The sequence below is a fragment of the Artibeus jamaicensis genome, unplaced genomic scaffold (genome assembly GCF_021234435.1).
Source record: "Artibeus jamaicensis isolate MK-2021 breed Jamaican fruit bat unplaced genomic scaffold, CSHL_Jam_final contig_519, whole genome shotgun sequence".
NCBI lineage: Eukaryota > Metazoa > Chordata > Mammalia > Chiroptera > Phyllostomidae > Artibeus > Artibeus jamaicensis.
This window is the reverse complement of record NW_026521871.1, coordinates 17,155,325-17,180,579: the sequence shown is the minus strand read 5'-3', so window position 1 is coordinate 17,180,579 and position 25,255 is coordinate 17,155,325. Positions and strand designations below refer to the sequence as shown.

The 25,255-nt window shown below is 36.8% G+C and overlaps 1 protein-coding gene across 1 annotated transcript; it reads right to left on the bottom strand.

Annotated features, from left to right (window-relative positions):
- Positions 1-1,103: 1,103 nt before the first annotated feature.
- On the bottom strand, positions 1,104-24,807 carry THUMPD3 (THUMP domain containing 3). Its single transcript, XM_037134662.2, has 10 exons — positions 24,736-24,807; positions 23,176-23,464; positions 20,555-20,632; positions 15,127-15,603; positions 13,338-13,468; positions 11,002-11,071; positions 5,536-5,648; positions 2,270-2,380; positions 1,536-1,659; positions 1,104-1,340 (listed from the first exon to the last, which is right to left on the bottom strand). The coding sequence occupies exons 2-10, from the start codon at positions 23,428-23,430 to the stop codon at positions 1,188-1,190; spliced, it is 1,512 nt and encodes a 503-aa protein (XP_036990557.2). The 5' UTR covers positions 23,431-23,464; positions 24,736-24,807; the 3' UTR covers positions 1,104-1,187.
- Positions 24,808-25,255: the final 448 nt, after the last annotated feature.

Sequence of the window (25,255 nt, the reverse complement as noted above, 5' to 3'; positions counted from 1 at the left end):
ACCAGAGTAGGAATGTTGGCTATGCTAATGTGAACTTGATTCTTTCAAAGAAGTATTATGTCCTTTTATTCTAAATGTGAGACATCAAAAGATAATATGAGTAGTACTATTATATTACCTAATATGACACTGAAAATCCAAGCTCAGTGCAGCCAGAAACTATAAAATAAACTCAACACTTTAAAGAACTCCACATAAAACCCCAAGTACTGTGTTCCAGGGAAACACCGTTTTTCACAAGGACTTAATACTGTGTTGAGGTCATTTTATTTTCCACTATCTCAAAAGGGCCTTTCTGCAACTAGAAAAACATCTAAATATGGATAGTGACCCAAGAGAAAATCAAGAACTTAAAAGTTTTTAATTCAAAGATACATCGGTCCTTCTAAGAAACCAAAAATATTGACAGACTTATGTTTGACTTTGAAAAGCAATACCACTTTTGTGTATGGAAAGGAAAATACAATTTCTTTAAATTTTACTTGTTGGTCCCATACTTCCTCTGTCAGTGTATTTGCTGCTATTTACAAATAAAAATGTATTTTTGTAATTCCTTTGCTAAATCCTAGTCCTCTATTCTATGTTTTAACCTGAATTAACAGATGCGTATTTTAATTATTAAGGCAGATGGTAAACTTTCCCATAGGTCTTGTGAGACTTCATCTTGTCATGAGGCAATCACTATTTCACAACATGTAATAATGCTTCATTTTTTAAGGCTGAGGTAAAGAGAACGTGAACAACTAAATAGCAAAGCTACACAGGCAATATCTGGGTTGCCTAAGATGCTACAATTATGTTCTCTGCCTTTCTATTAGGCCAGGGTGGCTACAATGAAAAATAGGAACTGATATAAAGCCTGAAAATAAAATGTTCTAAATCCAGATCCCAGAGCATTTTAGTAGGCTTAGCATCTTTAAAGCTTTTTAAGGAAAGTACCAATTGCCCAGCTACCTCTTCATAACAGTTCCAAAGAAAAGTTCTCTCACAAGACTCAATTCCACGATGTTACATTCCTACCTTTTGCTAACCAGGGTAAAGAACTTTAGACCAATTTAAACAGTGCACACCAATTTAAAAAGTGCACGCTGTACTTTTGTTAATATTATTTTTCTCTCAAAGTAAATTCATGCTGGCATTTCCGGTGTCAGGAAGCATAAATACTATTAATCATCTTCATTTTTGTATTACCAAGGAGTTCCTCTTCCTCCATCTTGTTTTGAAGGATGAACAAAAGCTTGAGGTGTACGTTTCAGAAGGTAAACTGCAGCATGAAGACCACCTATGTTCACCCAGACTGTATGCACCTTCTGCCATACATGTCCCATTCCAGATAATGCCTGTGTGTACACAAAAGGCATAAAAGTAATTAGCTTCTATGACCTACCTGCTTCTAGACCAACCAGGGGTCTTAGTTGCTAATAAGAAATACTGAGCAAAAGGAGCACAATCCTGCTGAAACCAGTATCCCCAGGTCTACTTAATATAGATCATAAATATGCCACAGGCTGAGTTTTTGAGTTACTGTACAGCACCTTGGTAAAGCATTTCTTGTCCTGAGTAAGTAGTGCAGCTCGGCCTGTCCTTGGTCTACAGACACGGCTCATCTCCGAGAGGCAAGCTGGGTAAAGGTTCCAGTTTCTTTTCTTGGATCCCATCCTATAAAAGAAGGTCCACTGAATCAAACACTGTTGCAAAATATGCGTAGGATTATGTGACAAATTATAAAAAATTCATTGCAATAAGAAAATCCTGAGGTCTGAAGAACAGTTGCTGTTTAGAAGCCATATCTTTGCCATTATATGTCACTGAAATCAGTGATCAGACTTAAATAAATTATATAGAATTTTGAATTGGATTAATCAGAGAAAAAAAACTTTAACAACTTTAAGTATACAAACTACCCTCTTAATGAACAGTCAAATTATAGAAACCAAATCAGTAAAAAAATCATTTATACTGAGAAAGAAACCAAGTTTTTCCTCAACCTTTCTGTATGAAGTGTCATAATTCAATGATGCACTAGAAGTGGATGAACCTCCTGTGATGGTCAGGATTAAAATGTAGTTAATATACTCCTCAGTTTTAAGAAGAAAAAAAAATGGATGAATCTATCATCTTGTTATAATTCTTAAAAACTGCTCTGCTGACAGCCTGCTAAAAGGAATGAAAGACTTCTGACATAAACTCAAAACAGGTTTAGAAGACATGTGGGTACTAGTATAACAAGCAAAGGTAAAACCCATTTTTAAAAAAACTTAAGTCTTACCTTTTTCCAAATGGCATGTCTGTTACAATAATATCCACAGAGCCAGTTCTCAGTGGCAGATTGCAGATATCCCACTGAATAGCATCTATGGGCAAGCCCCAGGACAGTTTGCTGTGAGGTCAAAGGAAAGATGCTTTAACATATTCTTAAGGGAAATTAAAAAATTTTTTTTCTGAAGACACTGACATAAAGTTAAAAATGCTACTAAAATATTGATATTGATAATATCAAGAATCAAATTATAAAAGTAGAATGCAGAAAGTAAAAGATTATAAAGATTAATGACCAAATCTATAAGAATGACAAAATATTTTTTAAGTTGTTAGAACTGACTTTCAAAAGATATCTGCTTCATTTATGATTTAAGAAAAAGGATTAAGGAGAAAAACAAGACTACAACACATCTGCAATAGACAATTTTGAAAACTGTTGAGTAAATTATATAATTGATGATGTAAAACATGAAAAGGACACTGAAAACAATGTTAAAGAGGAAAAGATGAGACACATCTGAAGGATAAAATTTGGTAAATCTATGTAGTGATAACATACCTAAAAACATAGATATGTAAAATTAGTAAATACAGAGGTACTTTTAAGATTAAAAACAAATATATGTATCATCAATAAACAAGAAGCAAAAAAATTAAATAGATGGCAAGAGAAAATAATAAAAACATGATTTAAATCCCATTAAGGCAACACTACTGGTTTAATAAAACACAACAGGCAATAATAAACAAATTAAGAATTAAAGGCAAATCGAAGATTATGAGCTAAAATTAAGTTATACTGTTAATATTTGATAAAGAATTTAAGAAAAAAATGCAGTGAAGGCAATCACGACATACTGTGGAAAAGCACCGATAATGAAAATAGAGCTTTACAATCACAAGCACCGATAACTGCAACAAGATAACATACGCCGAAAATATTAAAAGCTAGGTAAGATTGATATAAATAGGACAGGTTGAACAGACAAAAAGTGAAGATGCCCAAAAGGGTCTGAAAAAGAAGAAAATACTCAGAAAATAGAAAAATGATGTTTTTAAAATGTCTATCGGGTTTCAAAAATAGCCTGGTCATGTACTAACTCTCAAGAAAATCTCACGTGAAATAAAATACACCATAAAAATTCATGATAATAAAATATAAAATATCAAAAAAACTATCCTTGCTACTCAAGGTTGGGCCACAGACCAGCAGCATCAACATTACCCAGCCTGCTAGGAAATACAGACTCCTAGATCCCATTCTAAACCTCATGAATCAGTATCTGTATGTTAATAGGATCCCAGGTGATTCATAGGCACATAAAAGGTTGAAAAGCACTATCCTAAACAACTGATTAGAGAGCCAAGTCTACAACTAGTAATGCAGAAAACTAAAATAGAGAATTACCAGAATCTGTAGAATATGGTCAACAGGAGTACTCTGCATAAAAGTCAGCTCTAATAAAAACTTTTATTAAAAAGATATTTACAGCATATAACTAAAGGTTTTAGATAAATGTTAAAACCTCAATAGGAGACAGGAATGAAAATGAAAGGCATGGAGTGTAAAACCACAAAACAAGTAGTATATGAAAACAACACAAAGCATTGGCAATTCTAATCAAAAGGAAAAAACAAAATTAGCAAAGAGGATAACCAATATACAGACATAAGGCCCTGGCTGGGTAGGTCATTTGGTTAGAGCATCATCACTATACACCACAGTTACATGTTAGATCCCCCAGTGAGGGCACATATCAGAATCTACCAGTGAATGCATAAATAAGTGGAAAAACAAAAACCAATGTTTCTCTCCCTCTAAAATCAATTAAAACACACACACACAGACATAAAATAGTAACAAGTATACCATGTATAACTAATAAATGAAAATATATTTTTAAGATCTTACAAATATAAACCTAACATGAAGGGTTATGAAGGCAGGTGTTTCTAGTTCTGTTAAGGCCAATCACGGGATATAATGACTTCCTGGGCTACGTACTCAGGATGTGAAGCAGCTGTAAGACCTGACAGATCTGCTGATGACTACCTACTTCTGCTGCTTTATAAGGAAATGAAGGACACCAGCGCTGGAAACCAGAGAAACAATTTTGTGATGAGGCCTCTGGTAAGAAGTTGTAGACTAAGTGACAGTTCAACCAGTTCTTTCCAGAGACAGGTGAGACTCTGAAAGAATGGTGAAAGGCTGGCACAGATGGTATCCTCAAATATAATTATAGTGGGCTAAGGCATAATACTATAACATATATTTCAGATGAAAAACAAAATTTCCCAGAGGCTAATGGAATTCTAATGCACAGATATCAAAAAGATACATTTAAAAGACTTGGAATATTTTGCTTGGAGAAGAGAGGATTTGGAGGGGTGAGGGAGGAAGGGGGAGTTTTGGTAGCCCTTCAAATACCTGATGTCAATCATCGTGTGACACAAAATTTTTTTCATGGATCCAGGTGGGAGGAGAAAAAAAATCTGTAGGCAGTTCAGGGAGAGATTCAGTTCACTAAGAAATATTACTAGCTGTGCAAAGAGGGAATCAAAGCCATCAGAGATGAGTCATTAGAAGGGTTTACACATGCTGGAAAGACAATGGTTAGGTCTCTTTTAGGATACTTAGGAACCATGGAATGGATGGCTTTCAGGTCTCTTACAACTCAGATTTATTTATTATTTTTTTAACTTTAAAAAAAATATTTATTTATTTATTTTTAGAAGGGAAGGGAGGGAGAAAGAGAGGGAGAGAAACATCGATGTGCGAGACATACACTGATGGGGTTGCCTCTTGCACACCCCCAACTGGGGCCTCGGCTGGCTACACAGGCATGTGCCCTGACTAGGAACTGAAGTGGTGACTTTTTGCTTCACAGGCCAGCCCTTAATCTACTGAGCCACTCCAGCCAGGTCACAACTCAGATTTTTTTTTTTAAGTGCCAATTAATAAAGGAAAGGCTAAATAAACTATAATATTTCTATAGAATGGAATATTATGTAGTCATTAAAAATAGACTATATAATATTCTTCCATTATGTGGGGTAAAAAAGAAAAAGGAAGACAGAAATAAAAGTAGTGCATTAGGGCAGTGAAATCAGAGTTAAAAATATTTTAAAACTATAAATCATTTTCAGTCTTTAAAAATTTAAATGGAGTCTTGACATGGTCATTTTGGTTAAATGTCACAGTGCACTGTGGGTATTAATCATAAAGTCAGTATCTACATCTAAGAGATGCTACAGAAACTTTCAAAATTTTACCCTTTAATTTGGTTCTTGGTCAGTAAAGATGAGATGTTGTTTGTTGCTCTATTCACAGCCAATGGATTATTATCACCAGCAATATGAAAACAATTAGACCATTCAGTAGCCCCCTACAAGACAAGAGTATATATTGAAACAAAAGTAGCAAACTGTAAAAACATGATTAAAGAAAAAAACCACTTCAATTGATTATCAATAAACAAGTCCAATGCTTTTCTAAAGTGGCAAGATACTATATGTTGTCAACTTTGCTATTACACCTGTTTAAAATGCCCTTCTTTCTGCTTACTGAATTCTTACTCATCTTTCAAGACCTAGCTCTGTGACATGAACCCCAGCTCTCCAAGCTGCCTCATTTGCCCCTCCCTAAAGTACTTTGTGTATCTGTCACTGCACTTTTTCTTTTTAATTATTTCTACACTGTGTGACTCTTAATGAATCTGGGAACTCAGGTTTGGTATTTTATTCAATCTCTCACCCCACAGTACCTGGCACATAATACATATTACAGACCTTAAATGCAAATGTAGTTTGAAAACACAACCAAATTGGTGGGCTCTCTCAGGAGCACATCCATGCCTTCCGTCCCTCTGGGTGCATCTTTACTCTTCTCTCCTAAATTCTTAATAGTCTCCACAGACTTGCAACCAGGGGAGCAATGGGAAGTGGCAGCTTGTCCTGGCCTTATGCCCTGAACCTGTCTCCACGGTTCCCATTTCTCTGACTTATCAATGAGCTAACAGCAGCCCCATTGTGGCTCAATTCTTTCTATAATATTTCTAGGGAGCCAAAGGAGAACACTGTCTAAGCTCTCTCCTGTTGCTTCTTCCACTCTAACCCCTTCTTTATTTCACTGTCCTCGGAGCTTTAATAAACATATTCTCAAAACAAAGGAGAATAAGAAAAAACAACCAAATCAAAATGACCAACCTATATATTTTTTTGTGATTATGGGATTTTACATAATCTGACATATTGGAATATTTGAGAATTTCAAAATAAAATATAATCTCCATTGTATAGGCTTTTAAATAACTACCATAACCCTGAAAAGATTTTGTAAGTTTAAGTGAAAAACATGTCAGCAGAATATAAATACCAAGGTGTTACATATCATTTTTTGAATTAAGTGACATACTAAGGCCTGAACAATGTTGTATGCAAATTAACAGGTTTCTGACATGAAGGCAGAGAAAGTTCTGTGCTCTGTTCAGGGATGAGTAACAAACACCTCTTCCTCTGTAAACAGTAACACACCCTCATCCATGAACGCAGTGCTTTGCAGCTTTTTCTTTTGCCCAAGTACTTGAGGGTGAGGTAGAAGGGTGATGTACAGGTGATGTGGAAGAGTCCCAGATGAAAGCCTCTCGTGTGATTCTACTTCCCCAACATTCTTTTTTTCCCCTTCAAAACCATTTAGCTTTTCAGTCTCTAAAATTAGAGATGGGTTTTGTAATACTTCCAAGTTTTAAGGGGAGGATGGTATATCAAGTATTTTATACTTTGGTGAATAAATCTATATATATGCCTTGTCAATTCCACTGATAATTTCATTCATTTTAATCAAATACATTTAAGTTTTTATATTTATATCCTCGTGTCTACCCTTACATGGAAATGCCTCAAATTTTTCTTTTTATCTTTTATTTGGTGGGGTAGAGGCCTTCTCTGGACTTTTAGTTCTGTTGTATATTGTTTGACATGTAGTGACCTTCCACGCTATTTCATTAATACATTATAACTTAATGCTGAAGAAAAAACACTCTGCTTTGTTCCCAGAATTATTCTTGACAACGACTGCATTTTTACTATGTCAGTTTCTTTAGCCAGCGTAAACTTCTCTGACATGAGCAGAAAGCAGCAGTCACCTAGACTACTATGATTTCCTTCTGGGATTTATTTAATATTTAAAAAACTTTTAAAGATTTTATTTATTTATTTATTTTTAGAAAGAGAGGAAAGGAGGGAAGGAGAGGGAGAAGAAGGGAAACATTGATGTGTGGGAGAAACATGAATCGGTTGCCACTCATACACCCCCTCCTGGGGGTGTGGCCCACAACCCAGGCATGTGTCCCAACCAGGAATAAAACCAGAAACCTTTCAGTTTGCAGGATGACACCCAACTCACTGAGCCACACCAGTCAGGACTCCTTCTGGGATTTTAACTCCTAGATGACAGATGTCATCTTCTAATTGCACTCTGGATTATTTTTCCCTTTGTAAGTTGTTTTGGACTTGCTTATCTATCCAATTTCTGTCCACTCAAAGAATCTGTGGCAGTGATTTTCCACCTTTTCCATCTCATGGCACACATAAACTAATTTGTAAAATTCTGTGGCGCACCAAAAACTATAAATTTTTGCCAACCTGACAAAAATAGGTATAATTTTCATTGATTTACAAATAATAATAATAGTAATTACCTACCCTTTTTGCTCCAAAGTGACTAAAAAAAAACCAAGTGCCTAGCCCTGGCCAGGTAGCTACCTGATAGTTAGTTAGTTAGTGTATTGTGCTGATGTCCCAAAGTTGTGGATTTGATCCTCCAGTCAGGGCTCAGACAAGAATCAACCAATGAATGCATAAATAAGTAGAACAACAAATTGATATTTTTCTCTCTGTCTCCCTTCCTCTCTTTCTAAAATCAATAAATAAAAATAAAAAATAAACCTCGGGTACATACATACTTGTATATAAGGAATTCTGGTACCAAGAATTAACAAATCAGATATAACCTTGTTATGCGATGTGGCCAATAAGATGCAACTCTTATATAACCTATATATTTGTGGTTCAAGACAGGGTATTCACACCAGACAGCTATTATTGTATTGACTGTTGTAATTTTTAAAATTTGATAATCTAAGGGAAAAAGAGGTCAGTGCCCCTGACTAAACAGTCAGGCACTGCATGTTTTAAAAATTCTTGCAGCACACTGGTTGAAATTGCTGATCTATGGTATCTCTCATTGGTTTCAGTGTACTATATGTAACAACTTACTGTGTTTCACAAATTGAAGCAATTTTACTGGAAGTGCCCTCTTTTCAATTATTTATAAAAGTATAGATGATATGGATTCAAGGAAACTCTCATTAGATGTTCTCCACTTAGAAAATGCCTTTCCATTCCTTCCTTTGCTTTAAGAAGTATTTGAGTCCTCTCAATGTCACAGTAATTTTAAAAAGTAGTTAAGAACGTTTGATGTAGTCACATTTAATATTTCTTTTGTTTCTCTTGCCAGAGGAGATATATCAAGATAAAATATTGCTATGGGCAATGTCTGAGATTTTATTGCCTATGTTTTCTTCTGCAATTTTTATGGTTTCGGGTCTAACAGTTAAGTCTTTTTTTTAAAGACTTTATTTATTTATTTTTAGAGAGAGGGGAAGGGAAGGAGAAAAAGGGAGAGAAACATCAGTGTGTGGTTGCCTCTCTCATGCCCCCTACTGGGAACCTGGCCTGCAACTCAGGTATATGCCCTGACTGGGAATCAAACTGGTGACCCTTTGGTTCGCAGGCCCATGCTCAATCCACTGAGCTACACCAGCCAGGGGTAATAGTTAAGTCTTTAACCCATTTTGAATTTATTCTGTGTATAGTATAAGCAGATGGTCTAGTTTAATTTTTCTGCACCTGTCCAGTTTTCCTAACACCATTTATTGAATAAAACCATCGTTAGCCCATTGTATGTGCTTGCTTCCTCTGCCAAATATTAACTGGCTATAAAGGTGTGGGTTTATTTCTGGGCTCTCTTATTCTGTTCCATTTATCTACGTGTCTGTTTTTATGTCAGTACCATGCTGTTTTGAGTACTAAGGCCTTATAGTACAGTTTGATATTAGGTAGTGTGATTCCTCCAACTTTGTTCTTCTTTCTCAGGATTGCTGTTGCTATGCAGGGCCTTTTGTGCTTCCATGTAAATTTTTTAAATACTTGTTCTAGTTCTATGAAATTCGTCACTGGAATCTCGATAGGAATTGTGTTGAATCTATAGGTTGCTTACATAAAACTAAAAAGCTTCTACACAGCAAAGGAAGCCATCAACAAAATGAAAAGACAACCCAAGGACTGGGAGAACGTATTTGCTGATACATCTGATAAGGGGTTAATATCAAAATTTATAAAGAACTTACAAAACCCATCACCAAAAAACCAAACAATCCAATTAAAAATGGGCAAAGGTGCTGATTAGACACTTCTCCAAAGAGGACATACAGATGGCCAGTAGACATATGAAAAGATGGTCAATGTCACTAATCATCAGAGAAATGCAACTAAAAATCATAGTGAGATATCACCTCAATCCTGTCAGAATGGCTATCATCATCAAATCAACAAACAAGTGCTGGCAAGAATGTGGAGAAAGGGGAACTATACTGTTGGTGGGAATGCAGACTGGGTAGCCACTGTGTAAAGCAGTATGGAGATACCTCAAAAAATTAAAAATGGACCTGTCTTTTGACACAACAATACCATTTCTGGGAATATATCTGAAGGAACCCAAAATACGAATTTGAAAGAACATAAGCACTCCTATGTTCACTGCAGCATTATTTACAATTGCCAAGATATAGTGTCCATCAGTAGATGAGTGGATAAAACAACTGTGGGACATTTACACACTGGAACATTACTTAAAAATGAAGAAAATTTTACCCTTTGTGACAGCACAGATGGACCTGGAGAAGAACATTATGCTAAGTGAAGTTAGCCAGTCAGAGAAAGACAAATACCACATGATCTCACTCATATGTGGAATCTAATGACCAAACTGAACTAACAAGCAAAACAGAGATAGACTCACAGAAAGGAGGATGGCAGTTATGTGGTGGATGGGTTAAGGGGGTGGAGGGATCAAGCAAAAAGGGAAAAATACTCATGGACATGGACAACAGCATGGTGATTCTGTGTGTGTGGGGGAGAGGTATAATGGGGCTAAGTGGTTATGGAAAAAATACATGAAAATTTTAAAAATTAAAAAAATAAAAACTACTTACAAACATTTGGTATGTAACCTTTTAGAGTTCTTGAAAAAAAAAATACTGTCCATAGGCTTTCCCTTTTTACAACTATACTTACTCTAAGAACCTAAATAGATTAAGAACCAAATGACTTTATAAAGATGAAATGCCTTCCTCCAGTTTATGCTTGTGCCTTCAATTATCTTTTCCATTCAAGTCTATCTGCTTGTCCATCATAGAAAAGGGACTCTCCAGTTTGTAATTCTCAGCCTTCTATGTAATCCACCGAATAAATATAATTTACAATCTATCAAGTTCTTGGCTTTTGTAATAAGTGGTTACATCCTGGACACAAACAGTTCCAAATTTACCAGAGTAATTCTTTCAAAACTTTGGGTCCATTGACCCAATCTTGGTGTTTCATTATATCTAACATGCCCATTAATTCTAGGACATTCTGGATGTAACATCTGCTTATTAAAAGCTAAAGAAAAGTTATTACCTCTATTGGTATTGCCCCTGTTCCACACATTGGATCAACTATTATATCAGTAGGTTGAGGCGCACAGAGCCTAGAGAAAAGAAAACAGCCTATGTGAAGAGACTTCAACCAATAGCCTGGGCTTCCACAGTGACTATTTCTGAAGCTGTAAGATCAAGGACCTGTTATATTAGGATGAAGAGACACCAATCAATATTCATTTTAAAAATCAATTTATAATTACATGTTGACTCTATATCCTAGCAGTTAAAAAAAAGGCATTACCTATAATTAAAAGTACCCTTTTATTATTATATAAAATCCCACTTCATTCCAGATGGACTTTAGCTTCTAGATCTTTTAAGATCATGCCTTTAGAAAACACATTTTTAGTTTTTCATACAAACGTGTTGTTACATTAAAAAATTCAAACATATTTCAAGTAGAATATGTATTAATGGAAGTTGTCTGGCAATTAGATATCCAGTATTCCTTTCCTTATGAATTTTAAAGATAGTGACCTTGCTGTAAAAATACTTGCTTTACCGTGAGTACTTAGTTTAGTAATTCCTCACTTAAGTAAAAAGACATATAATGGAACCAATTTTACCTCAGGCTAGTGGATATAAACAAGAGTTAAGTTTTTACAGCATCTCTGGCACCTCATCAAAGCTACAAGAAATAATGTCATTGGAAGACCTGCTGTATTTGCCAGGCATGGATTTAACTCTTTGCATGCATCATCTCATTTAACCCTATGAGGTAGGTCACTGTTATTCTCATTTTACAGATAAGCTGATGCAAAACCTGTCCACAGACACAAAACTAATAGGTGACAGACTCAGGATTAGAAACATCACTGTTAGTGGCTTAAATGTTACCCCTCTATGAAGCACCCCCTCCTCAGGTCATTAAGTTTCTCCTTTTGTCCTGATAATCTTTTCTCATTCTATGAGTATTATGGAATTTACTACCTTACATGTTGTAAAGACTTGAGATTCTTGGGGATAACACTGAATTCTTACTGTAATACCTGTTTAGCTCTACCTCCTTGTTCCTGTCCCTCAATAAATGGCAACAGAATCCCTGACAACCCTGTTGGCAGTAAGCAACCCTATACTCCCAGTCATTGCTGTCATGGTCTGGGAGAACACTTGACCAAGACTTTGTCAATCAGATTCTTTCTTCTAAGAATTGGGAATAAAGAGCTAGAAGCCCTAGGCAATATGAAGCTGGTCATCTGAAATTGGAAATATGTAAATTTAGATGAGAGCAGCCATTTGCACACATGAGCAGAGAAAAGAGCCCACAAACTCCCAGGAGAGACAAAAGTGACTATCTAGGTTTAAAAGGTAGTTTTCTAAGATCTGGTTTCTATCCTTCCTCACACATGGCTTTCAGTTTTCTGTGGATTCTCTGAGGATTTCTCAGTGCTTTTCTAATAAACCCCTTTCCCACACAATTATCACTTTTTTCAAAATCTTAAATTAGCTTACTTAGGTTTATAACGGTGGACCCTAAATAATTATTCACATCCCTGGCTCCTCCACCACAATGCTTGGCAGTAGATAATAAATGTTTGTTGAATGAAGACTATAAACTTTTCCTTAATCTAATGGCCCCAGTTATCTATTATTGTCATCAAATCGATAGGTTCTAACAGTGTTGAACTGTGATTCCATGGCTGCGCTATTAGAAGAGGACTCCCAGGATATGCTGACAGTGATGGTGTATATAGCAAGTGTTTTGCATATGTTTCTGCAATTACTCCTCTGTAATAATCCTTTAAGTCTCCAGAAAAAAACCAAGAGAAGACAACTTGTCTGAGTGGTAGAAAGAAGTACCCAATATAAAAGGGAAAAGGAGAAAGCAAGCTAGATCTTGCATTTGAAAAAGTAGAAAATTCCAGGATGGTTCCTCGGTTGCAGTGATTATAAAACTTAAAAATACAAGTAAAAGTTCTCTGTGTTCATCTATACATTAGACATTTCTTTAAAAATCTCTGCTTTCATCTGCTTCACTGACAGAAATGAAAACAAAGTAAAATTTGCTCTACTTCCCAATATATAGTATATTCTTTCTAAATAGAAATGTGGCAACCCCATTCAAGAGGTAGATGAAAACTATCATTCCCATTTTAAAATCAATGAAACTGAGACAATAATTAAGTGATATTTTCAGGATCACAACGAATCAACACTGGATACAAGGGAAAAGAACAGATCATTATCAGCTTTTTACCCTATTCTTTACCCACCAAATTCCAACACAGTACCTCACAAGAAATTAAAGTGTTTTGGAGGGAAACTTGAAACCAAGTTACCATTTTAATCTAGATGGCAAACCCACTGTCTTACCTGAGCATCCCATAGGCAAGAGTAGATCTAAGGGTTGTAGGTCCAAAATGTGTAATATTTCTTCGGTGGAGACTCTCTTCTGTCAATGCAATGCCTACAATGATTTCATTATCATGGATATTCAAAAGCACCTGAAATAAAACAAGACAGAATAAAATGTTTTAGAATTGTACAAACTGCACTTATTACCAGGATTTTAAAATTTCAGCCTTTGTTGTTTTTAACTTTATTATGGAGGTATACTGTACATACACTAAACTACACAAATCTTAGTGCAGTGAATTTTTACCTATATACACTGTTACTGCCCCCAGATAAAGATATACAATATTTCTAGCACACCAGAAGGCTCCCTTTTGCCCCTCCCAATAATTATAAATCTCACCACTTCTACCTTATATTAGTTTTATCTTGTTTTGAACTTCACATAAATGAAATCACATAATATATACTATTTTTAAAATTTAACATTTATTTTCTTCTTTTCATTCACAGTGTTGGTAGGTTAGCCATAACCATATTTTCCCCATATTTTTATAATGTAAACATATTTTGAATGTCTATCGGTTTAATACACATTTTTTAAAATTTTAACTTTTGTTTATACATTTGCTTTATCACCTATTATTTTCTTAATTAAAAAAAAACTTGACTCAATATCTGTGAAATGTTTTATGTCCTAGTTATAGTTTTTTCTAATATAATTAAATAGAAACTATTCAAATAAAGAAAGTAGAAAAAAGCTGTTCTCCAATCTTCTACTTAAATTTCCTCATCAGGACCTTAGCAACAGCAGGTGCCACTTATCTAGCTACATGGAAGTCAGTGTTCTACACACCCTACATGCATTACCTCATTTCAGATTCACACCATCTGAGCTAGGTATTACTACCCTCTTTTATAGATGAGGAAATTGAGGCACAAAGATTTCTGTTACTTGCCCAGAGTAATAAGCCTCATAAAACTAGATCTGAACCCAGGTAGTCTGGCTACAGTATCTGAACCCCCTTGGTAACTTTTAGACATTACTGTTCTAGTTAGCGTATTCATTTCCATAACAGCAGTTGTGAGATAAAAAGGAATGAGAATTGTTCCTCTGATTTGATATGCAATAAAAGAAAAACTTACAGAGAGAGTAAGTGACTTGCCCCAGATACAAGTGTCCCAAAAGCAACAGAAAATGACTTCTTGGTAAAAACATCAGCTGCTAGGGGCCTTTTAAGCTGTCAGAGATTTAAAGACAACTTAGTGTGGTCCACATATGAATTACCTGTGCAGTATATAACTGACACTAAGGATGCTAAAATCTAGCAGAATTTAAGAAAGAGGAGAGCTGGCTCTAGGGTTAGTATTAGCAATGATGTCCTGATTTTAGGAGGTCAAGGTTTGTTTTAAAAATGTATTCTGGGGAACATCTGATATCTTGTTCCCAGGCACATGTCAGTTCCACCCAAATAAACTCTCTTTCTGTCAAAAAAAAAAAAAAAAGTACTCCACTTTCTTTCAGTAGCAAACCTCTACAATCAAGACACACAAAAACAAAAAAAATTGTTTTAAGTCTGGTTGAATTTTATAATCTGCAAGTCCATGTAATGTTGTAAAAAGTACTAAAGTAGAAATTAGAAAACTCAAGTCTTAATAGTTCCCATCTATTTAAGTTTATTGCATCAAATACTTAAAATGTAGCTCTGTGGCCTCAGTTTAATTATCTGTAAGACTAAGTTAGTCTAAAAATTCTATAAATCTACGACAGCCTTCTTGAATCATCAAAATCAGAGCCTGTACTTACCTCCACATCAAAGTTGGTCATGTCAGCCTTCCATTTAAAGTAATCTTGAACAGCACCCCCAAAATCTCTTGCGGCTTCATTAGAGGAAAAGCAGTGTTTCTCTCCTGCCCTGTTGCATGTGACTCTAAACTTCAGCACTTCAAGACAAGTTTCTTCTTTTGAGCTCTCATAAGTCTCATCTTTGCCAGATGCCAAATCATCACCTACTAATGTTGATACCTCTTCTTTGATGGCTGGCTTTTCATAGTAGTCTAAAATATGTGAATCCAAGGCATTGTTAGTGAACTCTTTTTTAACATCTTTCTCATCTCTTTTGTCTCCTTGTCCATTATCAATCTTCTCTTTACTTGAATTCTGATTTATCTTTTTGTGTTTTGTTTTTTTCTTCTTGAAATTGGTGTTAATTTTCCATACTTTTAAAGGGTCTGACCATGAAAGCTTCCCAGCCAATTCTTCGAAATCCTTTAGGACTTCTTCCTGTAAGAGATGGAGAATGAAATCCATTCACTTCTCACCACTTTATTGAAAAAAATAAACTCTTACTTGTCTACAGATGACATTGTTATTTTGAGAATGGTAGAGGTGCAAAACAAGAGTCAATAATATATTGGCTATTTTTTAAAAAGATTTTATTTATTTACTTTCAGAGAGAGGGGAAGGGAGGGAGAGAGAAACATCAGTGTGTGAGAGATACACTGATCAGTTGCCTCTCATGCGCCCCCCAACTGGGGATCTGGCCTGCAACCTGGGCATGTGCCCTGACTGAGAATTGAACTGGAGACCCTTTGGTTTGCAGACCAGTGCTCAATCCACTGAGCCACACCAGAAAGGGCTTACCTATTTTTTTAAAAGAAAAAACCCCCGTTATCAGTTTTAAATGTATCTATACAATTTCTAAATAGTATCTAGAGCCATCTTTTTAAAAAATAAATCTGATCAAGCCCCTTCCTTGCTTAGAGCCCATCAATAGCTTCCCATAGCACCTAAAAAAATGTAAATTCCTTAAAAAGCCCAACATAATCTGACTCCTGCCTACTTCTCACACGTCACTTTAGGATCATTTTCTCCCTCACTTCCTCTGCTTAGAATATACTCGGTTCACGTGGTCTCTTTGCACTGCTAGCTCCCTCATTTAATAGCAATTTAAAAGGAATATCCTCTGAGAGACCTGCTTTACTTACAGTAGTCCTCTCAAGTCATTCTCTTCCTATTTTATTTTCTTCACAGAACTTAGCGTTATCTAAAGTTACTAAGTTCATGCATTGTTCACTAACAAGGCTCCTCCCAGAAGGTAACTGGGAATGACCTTACCTGTCTTGACCATTGCTATAAGCTACATGCTTAGAAAAGTACCTGGCACACAAAAGTTCTTAACAAACAGATGTTGGATAACGTGATTAAATGTTAAAATGGGTGGTACAGAGCCATGCTGTCCAATTCAGCAGCCAGCAGCTCCATGTAGCTATTGATATTTAAATGATTTAAAATTAAAATTCAGTTTATCAGTCACAATAGTCACATTTCACTCACTGGTAGCCAGAGGCTACAGTGGGGGACAGCACAGACACAGAATATTTCCATTAGGAAGTTCTATTGTAGAGTGCTGATAGATAGTACATGTTACTGAAGATCAAAGCAAAACAAAATCAGTGCTGGCTAGTGAAACTGAGACTTGAAAATGGAAGTGAGTAAAGGTTTTGATACTACTTGAATCCTAATAAGATAATGGCAAATTTAGGTTTGGCAAATGCAATTCTATTTACAAATAACTTCCCCCAAAAGGGCATCTAGGGTTGCCATGGTAGAATAATGCTGGTATAGCCCCGTTCTTTCTTAGGAAACCATTCTAAAAGATAAAAACAACAAAATACCAGCTCTATTTTAATAGAATCTACATGGTATTTATAACCTTGAACCATGACATGAGAATTCTAACATAAGAATTCCCAAGTACAGTGAATGTCAAACAAGTACAGGAAGACAGAATGCCTACTGACCTCAAATAAAGGGTAGAGCAGTCTGCAATGTAGTAGCAAATAAACTCTTCTTTGGAAACAGTAAGGAAGAAGTACGTACACTGGACTTCATTTGTACCAAGAAGAAGCAGGGGAGAGAAAAGGAGGCTGAACAAGGAATCTCACAGGTAAGTTATATTTGCTGGAAACAGCCCACTGGTGAGGTGGAATTGGAGAGAATACTCTACAGAGTAAATAACCCTGAAGCTGCTGATCTCTTCAGGCTAGCGAGAAGTAATGGTTAAAAGAACTTACTTAATGGAATAGAAATTATATCTCAGTAAAGCTATTTTTTAAAAAGAAGGAAGAAGAAAAGAACTCATTCATCCACAGCCCTTTGTCAGAAGGAACTTCACAGTGAACCAGAGGGCTTTCTTGCTGGCCTCAATAGTTCTTGGCTTCTGTCAGGAGAACCTCCTCTTAATAGCAGGTCCAAGAGGAACTCCCTTGTTCAAAGATGAGCAATTATGAAAAGTTATTAGCACATAATTTATAGAAATATAAAAAAGGAAAAAGGAGGAAAGGAACAGAAAAACGAATAGACCCAAAATATCCCCCCAAGCCCAAAAACTGACCAGAAAGACAATGCCAAAGAGCAGCTGAAAGCTATGATCAAACACAATGACATGGCATCAAAAAATGTAGTAAGGACAGACCTTTGTAAAAATGAAGGCTCAAGGCAGAGATAGAAAAGTAGAAAGATGAGGTGAGCCACCAGAAGAAAAGGGAGTTTGCAGAGCTCAAAGAAAAATAAGTCACAGACGCTAGCCTTTAAAAAATAGGCTATAAGCTCTGGGTGGTGTGGCGCAGTGGATTGAGGGCCAGCTTGCAAACTAAAGTGTCGATGGTTCGATTCCCAGTTGGAACACATGCCTGGGTTGCAGGCCAGGTTCCTAGTAGGGTGTGCTCAAGAGGCAACCACACACTGATGTTTCCTTCCCTCTCTTTTTCTCTTTCTTCCCCTCTCTAAAAATTAATAAGTAAAATATTTTTTAAAATAGGCTATAAACTCATGATATCATCTGAATACTTAAGGTTTTGATACTTAAGTATTCAGATGATACCTATTAAACAATACCCATTAAAATGCTTAAAATACCCATTAGCTATGGGAGCTAATAGACTTTTAATAAGATAGGAGAAATTATAATGCTACAAAGACTAAAATAGATAGTCAACAGGATAAATGTTAGAAGCAAATGTTCAAAAGCAAGGTTTTACTGGAGCATGTTACAATTTAAGTCCACAAAGCGAAGAGATTAGCAATTTTTCATGGTGACATACAAAAGAAGTTGTTCATGCACACATCTGCAAATCCATCTAAACACTTGCTGCTCTTCTTTTGGGATTTCATCAGTGACCTCTTTTGTATTTACTCACGAAGCAACACTAAAAAGCTGGCTCACACAGAACTGTTCCATAATATCAAATTTACCTCTAATTACAGATCCAAAACACCAAAATAATACAAATTCTAACGTGAAAAAATGTAGGAATTGAAGAGAATATTAATAATGCCCTAAGTTAGAGGCAATAATTTAATTTGAAAAAAATTTTTATGTATTGATTTTAGAGAGAGGAAGGGGGGGAGAGAGAGAGACACTGATTTTTGTTGTTCCATTTATTTATGCATTCACTGGTTGCTTCTTGTATAGGCCCTTACTGGGGATCAAACCCACAACCTTGGTGTACTGAAATGCTGCTCTACCCAATGGAGCTACCAGTCAGAGCCAAGAATTTAAAAATTAAAAAAAAAAACACCTTATAGTTTTTAAAATGCTTGTTAATATTTAGTCATGGGTATTAAAATTTTGAAATACTTAGCAGCAAAAATTTTCAGTACATGCTTATTATTTACTAGTTTCACAGATATAATTCAGTTGGCCATGACTATCAGAAGTCTAAAGGGTTATACTAGTATTGAAAGTTACATTTTTTTAAAAAATACTTTATTTATTTATCTTTAGAGGGGAAGGGAGGGAGAGAGGGAGAGAAACATCAATGTATGATTGCCTTTCATGCATCCCCTGCTGGCAACTGGCCTGCAGGGAACCCGCCTGCAACCCCGGTATGTGCCCTGACTGGGAATCAAACCGCGATTGTCTGGTTCGCAGGCCCGCACTCAATCCACTGAGCTATACCAGCCAGGGCTTGAAAGTTACATTTTTGGTTATTAAAATTTTAATCTATTTTCAGTCTGAATTCTTTTAGGTCTGGTTTTATTTTTTCTAGGCTGTGGGTTCATACCACTTTGATTGGCTTTTGAGTAATGTTTTGGAAAACAACCTTTTGCAATAAATAAAAATGAAAGAATTAAGCAGCATAACACAGTTTTTAAAAACAGGTTATTTCCCATATAGGCAATGAAACTAACCAAAAAAAGTTTCCAAGCATTTGATTCTGGAAATCTGACCAAAAAGCAATGTGGAAAAACACTAAAGCCTTACTGAGATCTATTTTCAACCTTTAGCTCAGGCAGCATCTCAATCTTTACGAATCAGATGCTAAATACAAGTTGGAGACAAAGCTGTTGTCCTAACAACTGAAGGAATTATTTAGATATTTCTTTGGCTTTATTTCAAAAAATGAAGTTAGAGAAAAAAAACAGGCAAAAGCAGAATGGTGAGGAAAGTGTTATTTGTAGGTGATATAAACTGTCACTTGCTCTTTGGTTCACAGTGAGGAAGCAATTCTATTCTGAACCTATATATATAAGCAAAGCTAATCAAAGGTATGTACCTTTTATAAGAAAGTCAATCTGTTTTCTTATAAATTTTGATGTTTTCAATATTGATTCCAATTTTTGATGGAAAAATTGATTTCAATTTTTGATGATTTCAATATTTTAAATCAATAATGAATTTTAATGATAAAGAATTTTATTATTCTTTCATCTTTAAAAAATAAGTTATAACTGATATAATATTTTAGTTTCAGGTGTACACTACAGTGATTCAGTATCTGTGTACATTGTGAAACGATCACCACAGTATGTCTAGTTAACACTTGTCACCATATATAGTAACAAATTTTTTTTTTCATGTAATGAGAACTTTTAAGATCTATCCTCTTAGCCATTTGCAAATATGCCACACAATAATATTAACTACAGCTGCCATGCTTTATGTTGCATCCTCATGACTGACTTATTTTTATACTTGGAAGTTTGTACCTTTTGGCACCCTCCACCCATTCTACCCACTCTGTACCCTCTGCAATACTGATTTTTAAAAACAACTTTAAAAAAGTTGACTGTCAACAAATCTCTAGATATTATTGTAAATGTCTACCAGTATTCTGTATTGTAAAAGCAGCAGTAATGCTAAATGACAGACAGAATGTAAAAAGTAGAAATCATTTCTTTGGAAATGATGGCTGAAAATCAGCTACTATGTTTGGTTGGGATAGCTCACCTTTGTTTCTTTGAACTGGTAATCTTTAAACTCGTGAACAACCACAAATAAATTATCAACTGATCTCAGACAATGAACCTGGTAAGGGAAAAAAATGTTAGAAACAAATTTCTGAGAATGCATTGGAATCACACAAACTACTGACATTTAAATATAAAAATTACATAGAAGACTTAAAAAATGCATTGTTTTTAAATCCTCATGCAAGGCTATGCTTTATTGATTCTAGAGAGGAAGGAAAGGAGAGAGAGAGAAACATTCATTGATCAACTGCCTCCTGTACATGCCCCAATTCAAACCTACAACCTAGGTATGTGTCCTGTTTAGGGATGGAACCCACAACCTTTTGATATATGGGACGATGCTCCAACTGAGCCAGCCATCTGGCCAGGGCTAGGTCCAAAGACTTTAAAGCAGCTAATGTGGTCCTGGCTGGTGTGGCTCAGTTGTTTGAAGCGACATCCCATAAGCAAAAGGTTGCCAGTTCAATTCCCCATCAGGGCACATGCCCAGGCTACATGCCCAATTCCCTGCTGGGACACGTGCAGAAGTCGGCTGAACTGTGTTTCTCTCACATTGATGTTTCTTTCTCTCCCTCCCTTCCTTCTCTCTTGCATGAGAATAAAATAAACCTTAAAATAAATAAAAATAAAGCAGCTAATATGGCAGCCCCCCTCCTTTTTAATTCTTACCTGGGATATGATTTTATTGAATTTTTAGAGATGGAGAGAGAGGAAAGGAAACACTGATGTGAGAGAAACACAGATAGGTTGCCTCATGTATGTGTACCAACCCAGGATTGAACCTGCAACCCAGGTATGTGCCCTGAGTGGGAATCATACCCATATCCTATTGATATAAGGGATGACAGTCCAACCAACTGAACCACCTGGCTAGATAGTCCCTTATCTGTGGTTTTAGTTACAAATGGTGGACAACTGCCTGAAAATGTTACATGAAAGAAATAAAGAATTCTTAAGTTTTAAACTGTAGGCTATTCTGAGCAGCTTGATGAAACCTCCTGCCATCCTATCTGGGACAATGAGTCATCCCTTTGTTTAGCATATCCATGCTGTATATGCTACCCACCCATCAGTCACTTAGTAGCCATGTCATGGTATCACAGTGCTTGTGTTTAAGTAATCATTATTTCACTTAAGATGGGCCCTAAAGTGCAAGTGGTAATCCTGGCAATTTGGATATGCCAAAGAGAAGCTGTCAAGTGCTTCCTTAAAGTAAAAAGCTGAAAGTTGATGACTTAATTAGGAAAGAAAAAAACTGTGTGCTGAGGCTGCTAAGATATATGACAAAAATCAATCTTCACCCTGACCAGTGTGGCTCAATGGGTTGGGCATCGTCCAATGAATCGAAAGGTCGCTGGTTCCATTCCTGGTCAGGGCACATACCTGGGTTGCAATTTTGGTCTCTGCTCAGGGTGCGTTCAAGAGGCAACGGATCAATGTTTCTCTCTCACATCGATGTCTCTCTCCCTCTATTTCTCCCTCCCTTCCCCCCTTTCTAAAAATAAATAAGTAAAATCTTTAAAAAAAATTAATCTTATACCCATGAAATGATCTAATTCATAAATTAAACTTTATCATAGGTATGTATGTATAGACAAAACGGTTTACATAGGGCTCAGTACTACCTTCAGTTTCAGGCACCAACCTGGAGGTCCTGGAACATATCTCCATGGGTGGGGGTAGGCTACTGTACCTATAATTTGTATTAAAAATTTTTCTCCATATCCCCAGTTTCCCATCTTTTTGGTTATCTACCAGTTTCTATTCCTCTAGGTAAAAGGAAGGAAGACAGGTGGAAAGATACAAGCTTGGTGTGTTATGCGGGTAACACAGGTTTGGGGGAGAAGGGAAAAACAAAGATAGTCAAGTAAGGCTTTATCGTATTTCCCTCATGGCTCTCTGGGGTACACTGCACAGTGCAGTGGTTAAGAGAATAGGGTTTGAGCTCCAGCTTTATGATTACCAGCTGAACAGTCCTGGGCATATTACTCATTACTAAGCCTAATAACAATGTCTATCTTCACAAAAGTACAGAGTTTACTTACTAAAACACTGGACGGAAAATACTTGCATACCAATTCATCCCACATTTTTGGTATCTACTATATGTTACACATTAAGAGCTTGGGAGACATCAATCCATCAATCAATAAACAAACAAGACAACCCCTGTCCTCATGTTGCTTAACAACAACATGTTGATAATGAGATATAGCTTAGGTTTTTATTCTAGTGGGATGACAGTTTGCTGACTTTCATGGCTCACCTTCTACGTGATTTGTAATTACTTTTGAGCAAGTATTTCTTGATACAGATTTTTTTAAAGAAACCTTGTTTATGCCTCACTCTCCAAGTCTAAACTTCAGCTAGAGCTGAAGTAAATAAATTCAAAGATGTGTAGCAGATACCAGCACTTCTTCATAAATTACACAGAATTCTTCTGGTGAATTCATCCTCAGGAAATATAAGGATCACTTCTAAAAATATGGCAAACCTACCAGTCAAACTTTCAAAGCAGTATCCAACAGAAAATGCAACAGAAAATATTCACAACATGACCTATTTAGAAAATTATTTTAAATATTGCTTCATTCAAACCTGAGCCAGACTTTCCACGGAAATATCAAAGTATATCTTGCCCCGGTCTTTGCTGATTTTGCATGATGACCTCAATTTTTCTCTCACTTCATCTGCAGCTGTTTGCTCAAAACCAGTAGGTACAGTGGCTCCAATAGTGACTTGAAAGTGCTCAGACTCACTTCCGGGGTCACTTTCTGTCACTTGTAGAGACCTCTGGTTCTCATGAAGGTTCATATCCAGAAGTTGGTTAGTGGCTTCTTGAATGTCAGACATGTTGGCAGTGCTTCCAAAATCCTTGATATAGTCCCTTCAAAAGCAATACAGAAAAGAAAAAAAAATCTTAAACATTATCACTTCATATTTCAACGATAAATAAAAACATCTGCTTTGGAGGGCTAGAAGAACAAGGCAACACAACTGATGCAGCCATACTCAGTCAGGGCACCTGAATCAGTATTCATCCGAAAGGACTGAAAAATATGGGCACAGATGTAAAATAATATCATTAAATAAGCAATATAGACACAACGGGAGAAAAGGAGAAAGAAAAATAAGAGGATTTCCACAGCACTCAATATTTGTTTTGGGATCATTTATGTTAATAATACTCATAACTACAATAGTTAATAATTCGACAACAGAGGCTACTAGAGCACATTCAAATATATTTCCACATCTTGGTCTTTTTTAGCTAGCACTTAAGAACATGGGGCTTCCAAACTTCAGACATGGATTTGAATTCTCACCCCCACCATTCATACGTTGAATGAGCTATAACAAGTTTATTCTCTCGTGCCTCAATTTCCTCATCTGCAAAATGGGAATTAAATACCTCTCTTCTAGAGTTGGAGACTTAAGTGAAAACAGCATACTGCCAGACCCATGACTAAAACTTACTGATACCTATCTTTCTCCTGTGGCGGAGACAGTGATTCCTGTGTTTATAAATGATAAGTTGAACATCTACCGAATACAAGTATCTGAGTGCCTATTACCAGCCAGGCTCTGAGATCCATGGTTGGGCATCAGGACAGATCTGTGAAATATTTGAAATAGTAAGCCAATTTCCAGTACGAGTATGGGTAGGGTTGAAGAGGTGGGAAGTGGGGATCAAAAGCTCTCACTATATTTTCAAAGGTTTTGCGACCTAAAACACTTAAGTGGGCACCCAGCACCTACACTGTCCTTTGTTCTGTAACCGGGACAAGTGATAGTGTCTAGCACTAATTAATAGTCAATTCCTGCCCTTAAAGAATTCACAATCACTGTGAATGAAACCTGCTTCTAAATAAGGAGGCTGAAGCCCGTAAACGGACCTACCCTGCCCATTGACAGAGGCCCAATCGGTGACGCAGGCTGAACTGATAACCTAGTCTCGGCACACCCCCACCTCCCCTCCGCTCCAGGGCCCACTTCACAAGAATCCCGGGAGAGGGTAAAAGCCCGGGAGAAGGAGCGAAAAGGACGCCACGACACCAGGCTGAAGTCCAGCCTGGCACTAGCCCGAATATCAAGATGAGAGTCGCCCCTCCCTCCCAAGGGTTCCACACCCAGCTGCTCCCCTCCGACGCCCATTACCCGCAGGCAGCGCAGACTCTTCCGGCTCTAGCACGCCGCGGGCCCAAAGCGCTTCGGTAACGCAGCCGGAAGCCTCCTAGATAGCCCCGGAAACGGAAGTCAGGCGGCGCAGTCACAGCGGATTCGAGCTGGTGGGGGTTCCGGCACTCGGTCGTCGAGAGAGGAGTTTATGTGGAAGATCTGTACTCGGTGGCAGTGAATACGGTTAATCCGCCCTTGCCGTTGGGGGCGGTGTCCTCTGCACGCTGTATCTGCAAAGTTGCGGGAATCGTCGCCCGTCGTTGTGATGGCTAGCATTTATATAGTGCCTTAGCCTCGCCGAGCACCGAGTGAGTGCTTCACGAGCCTCATTTCATCCGTTCCAACATCTTGATGTGGCGTCGCCAAGCCATTCCTGTTTTCTCAAAGAGGTTAAATATCTTGGCTAAAATGTCAGGGCACAGCACTGTCTAGGCAGAGCTGGAATTTGAATTTGGGTGGTGGGACCAGAATTCTTGCTCTTAACATCCGAGTTAGTGTT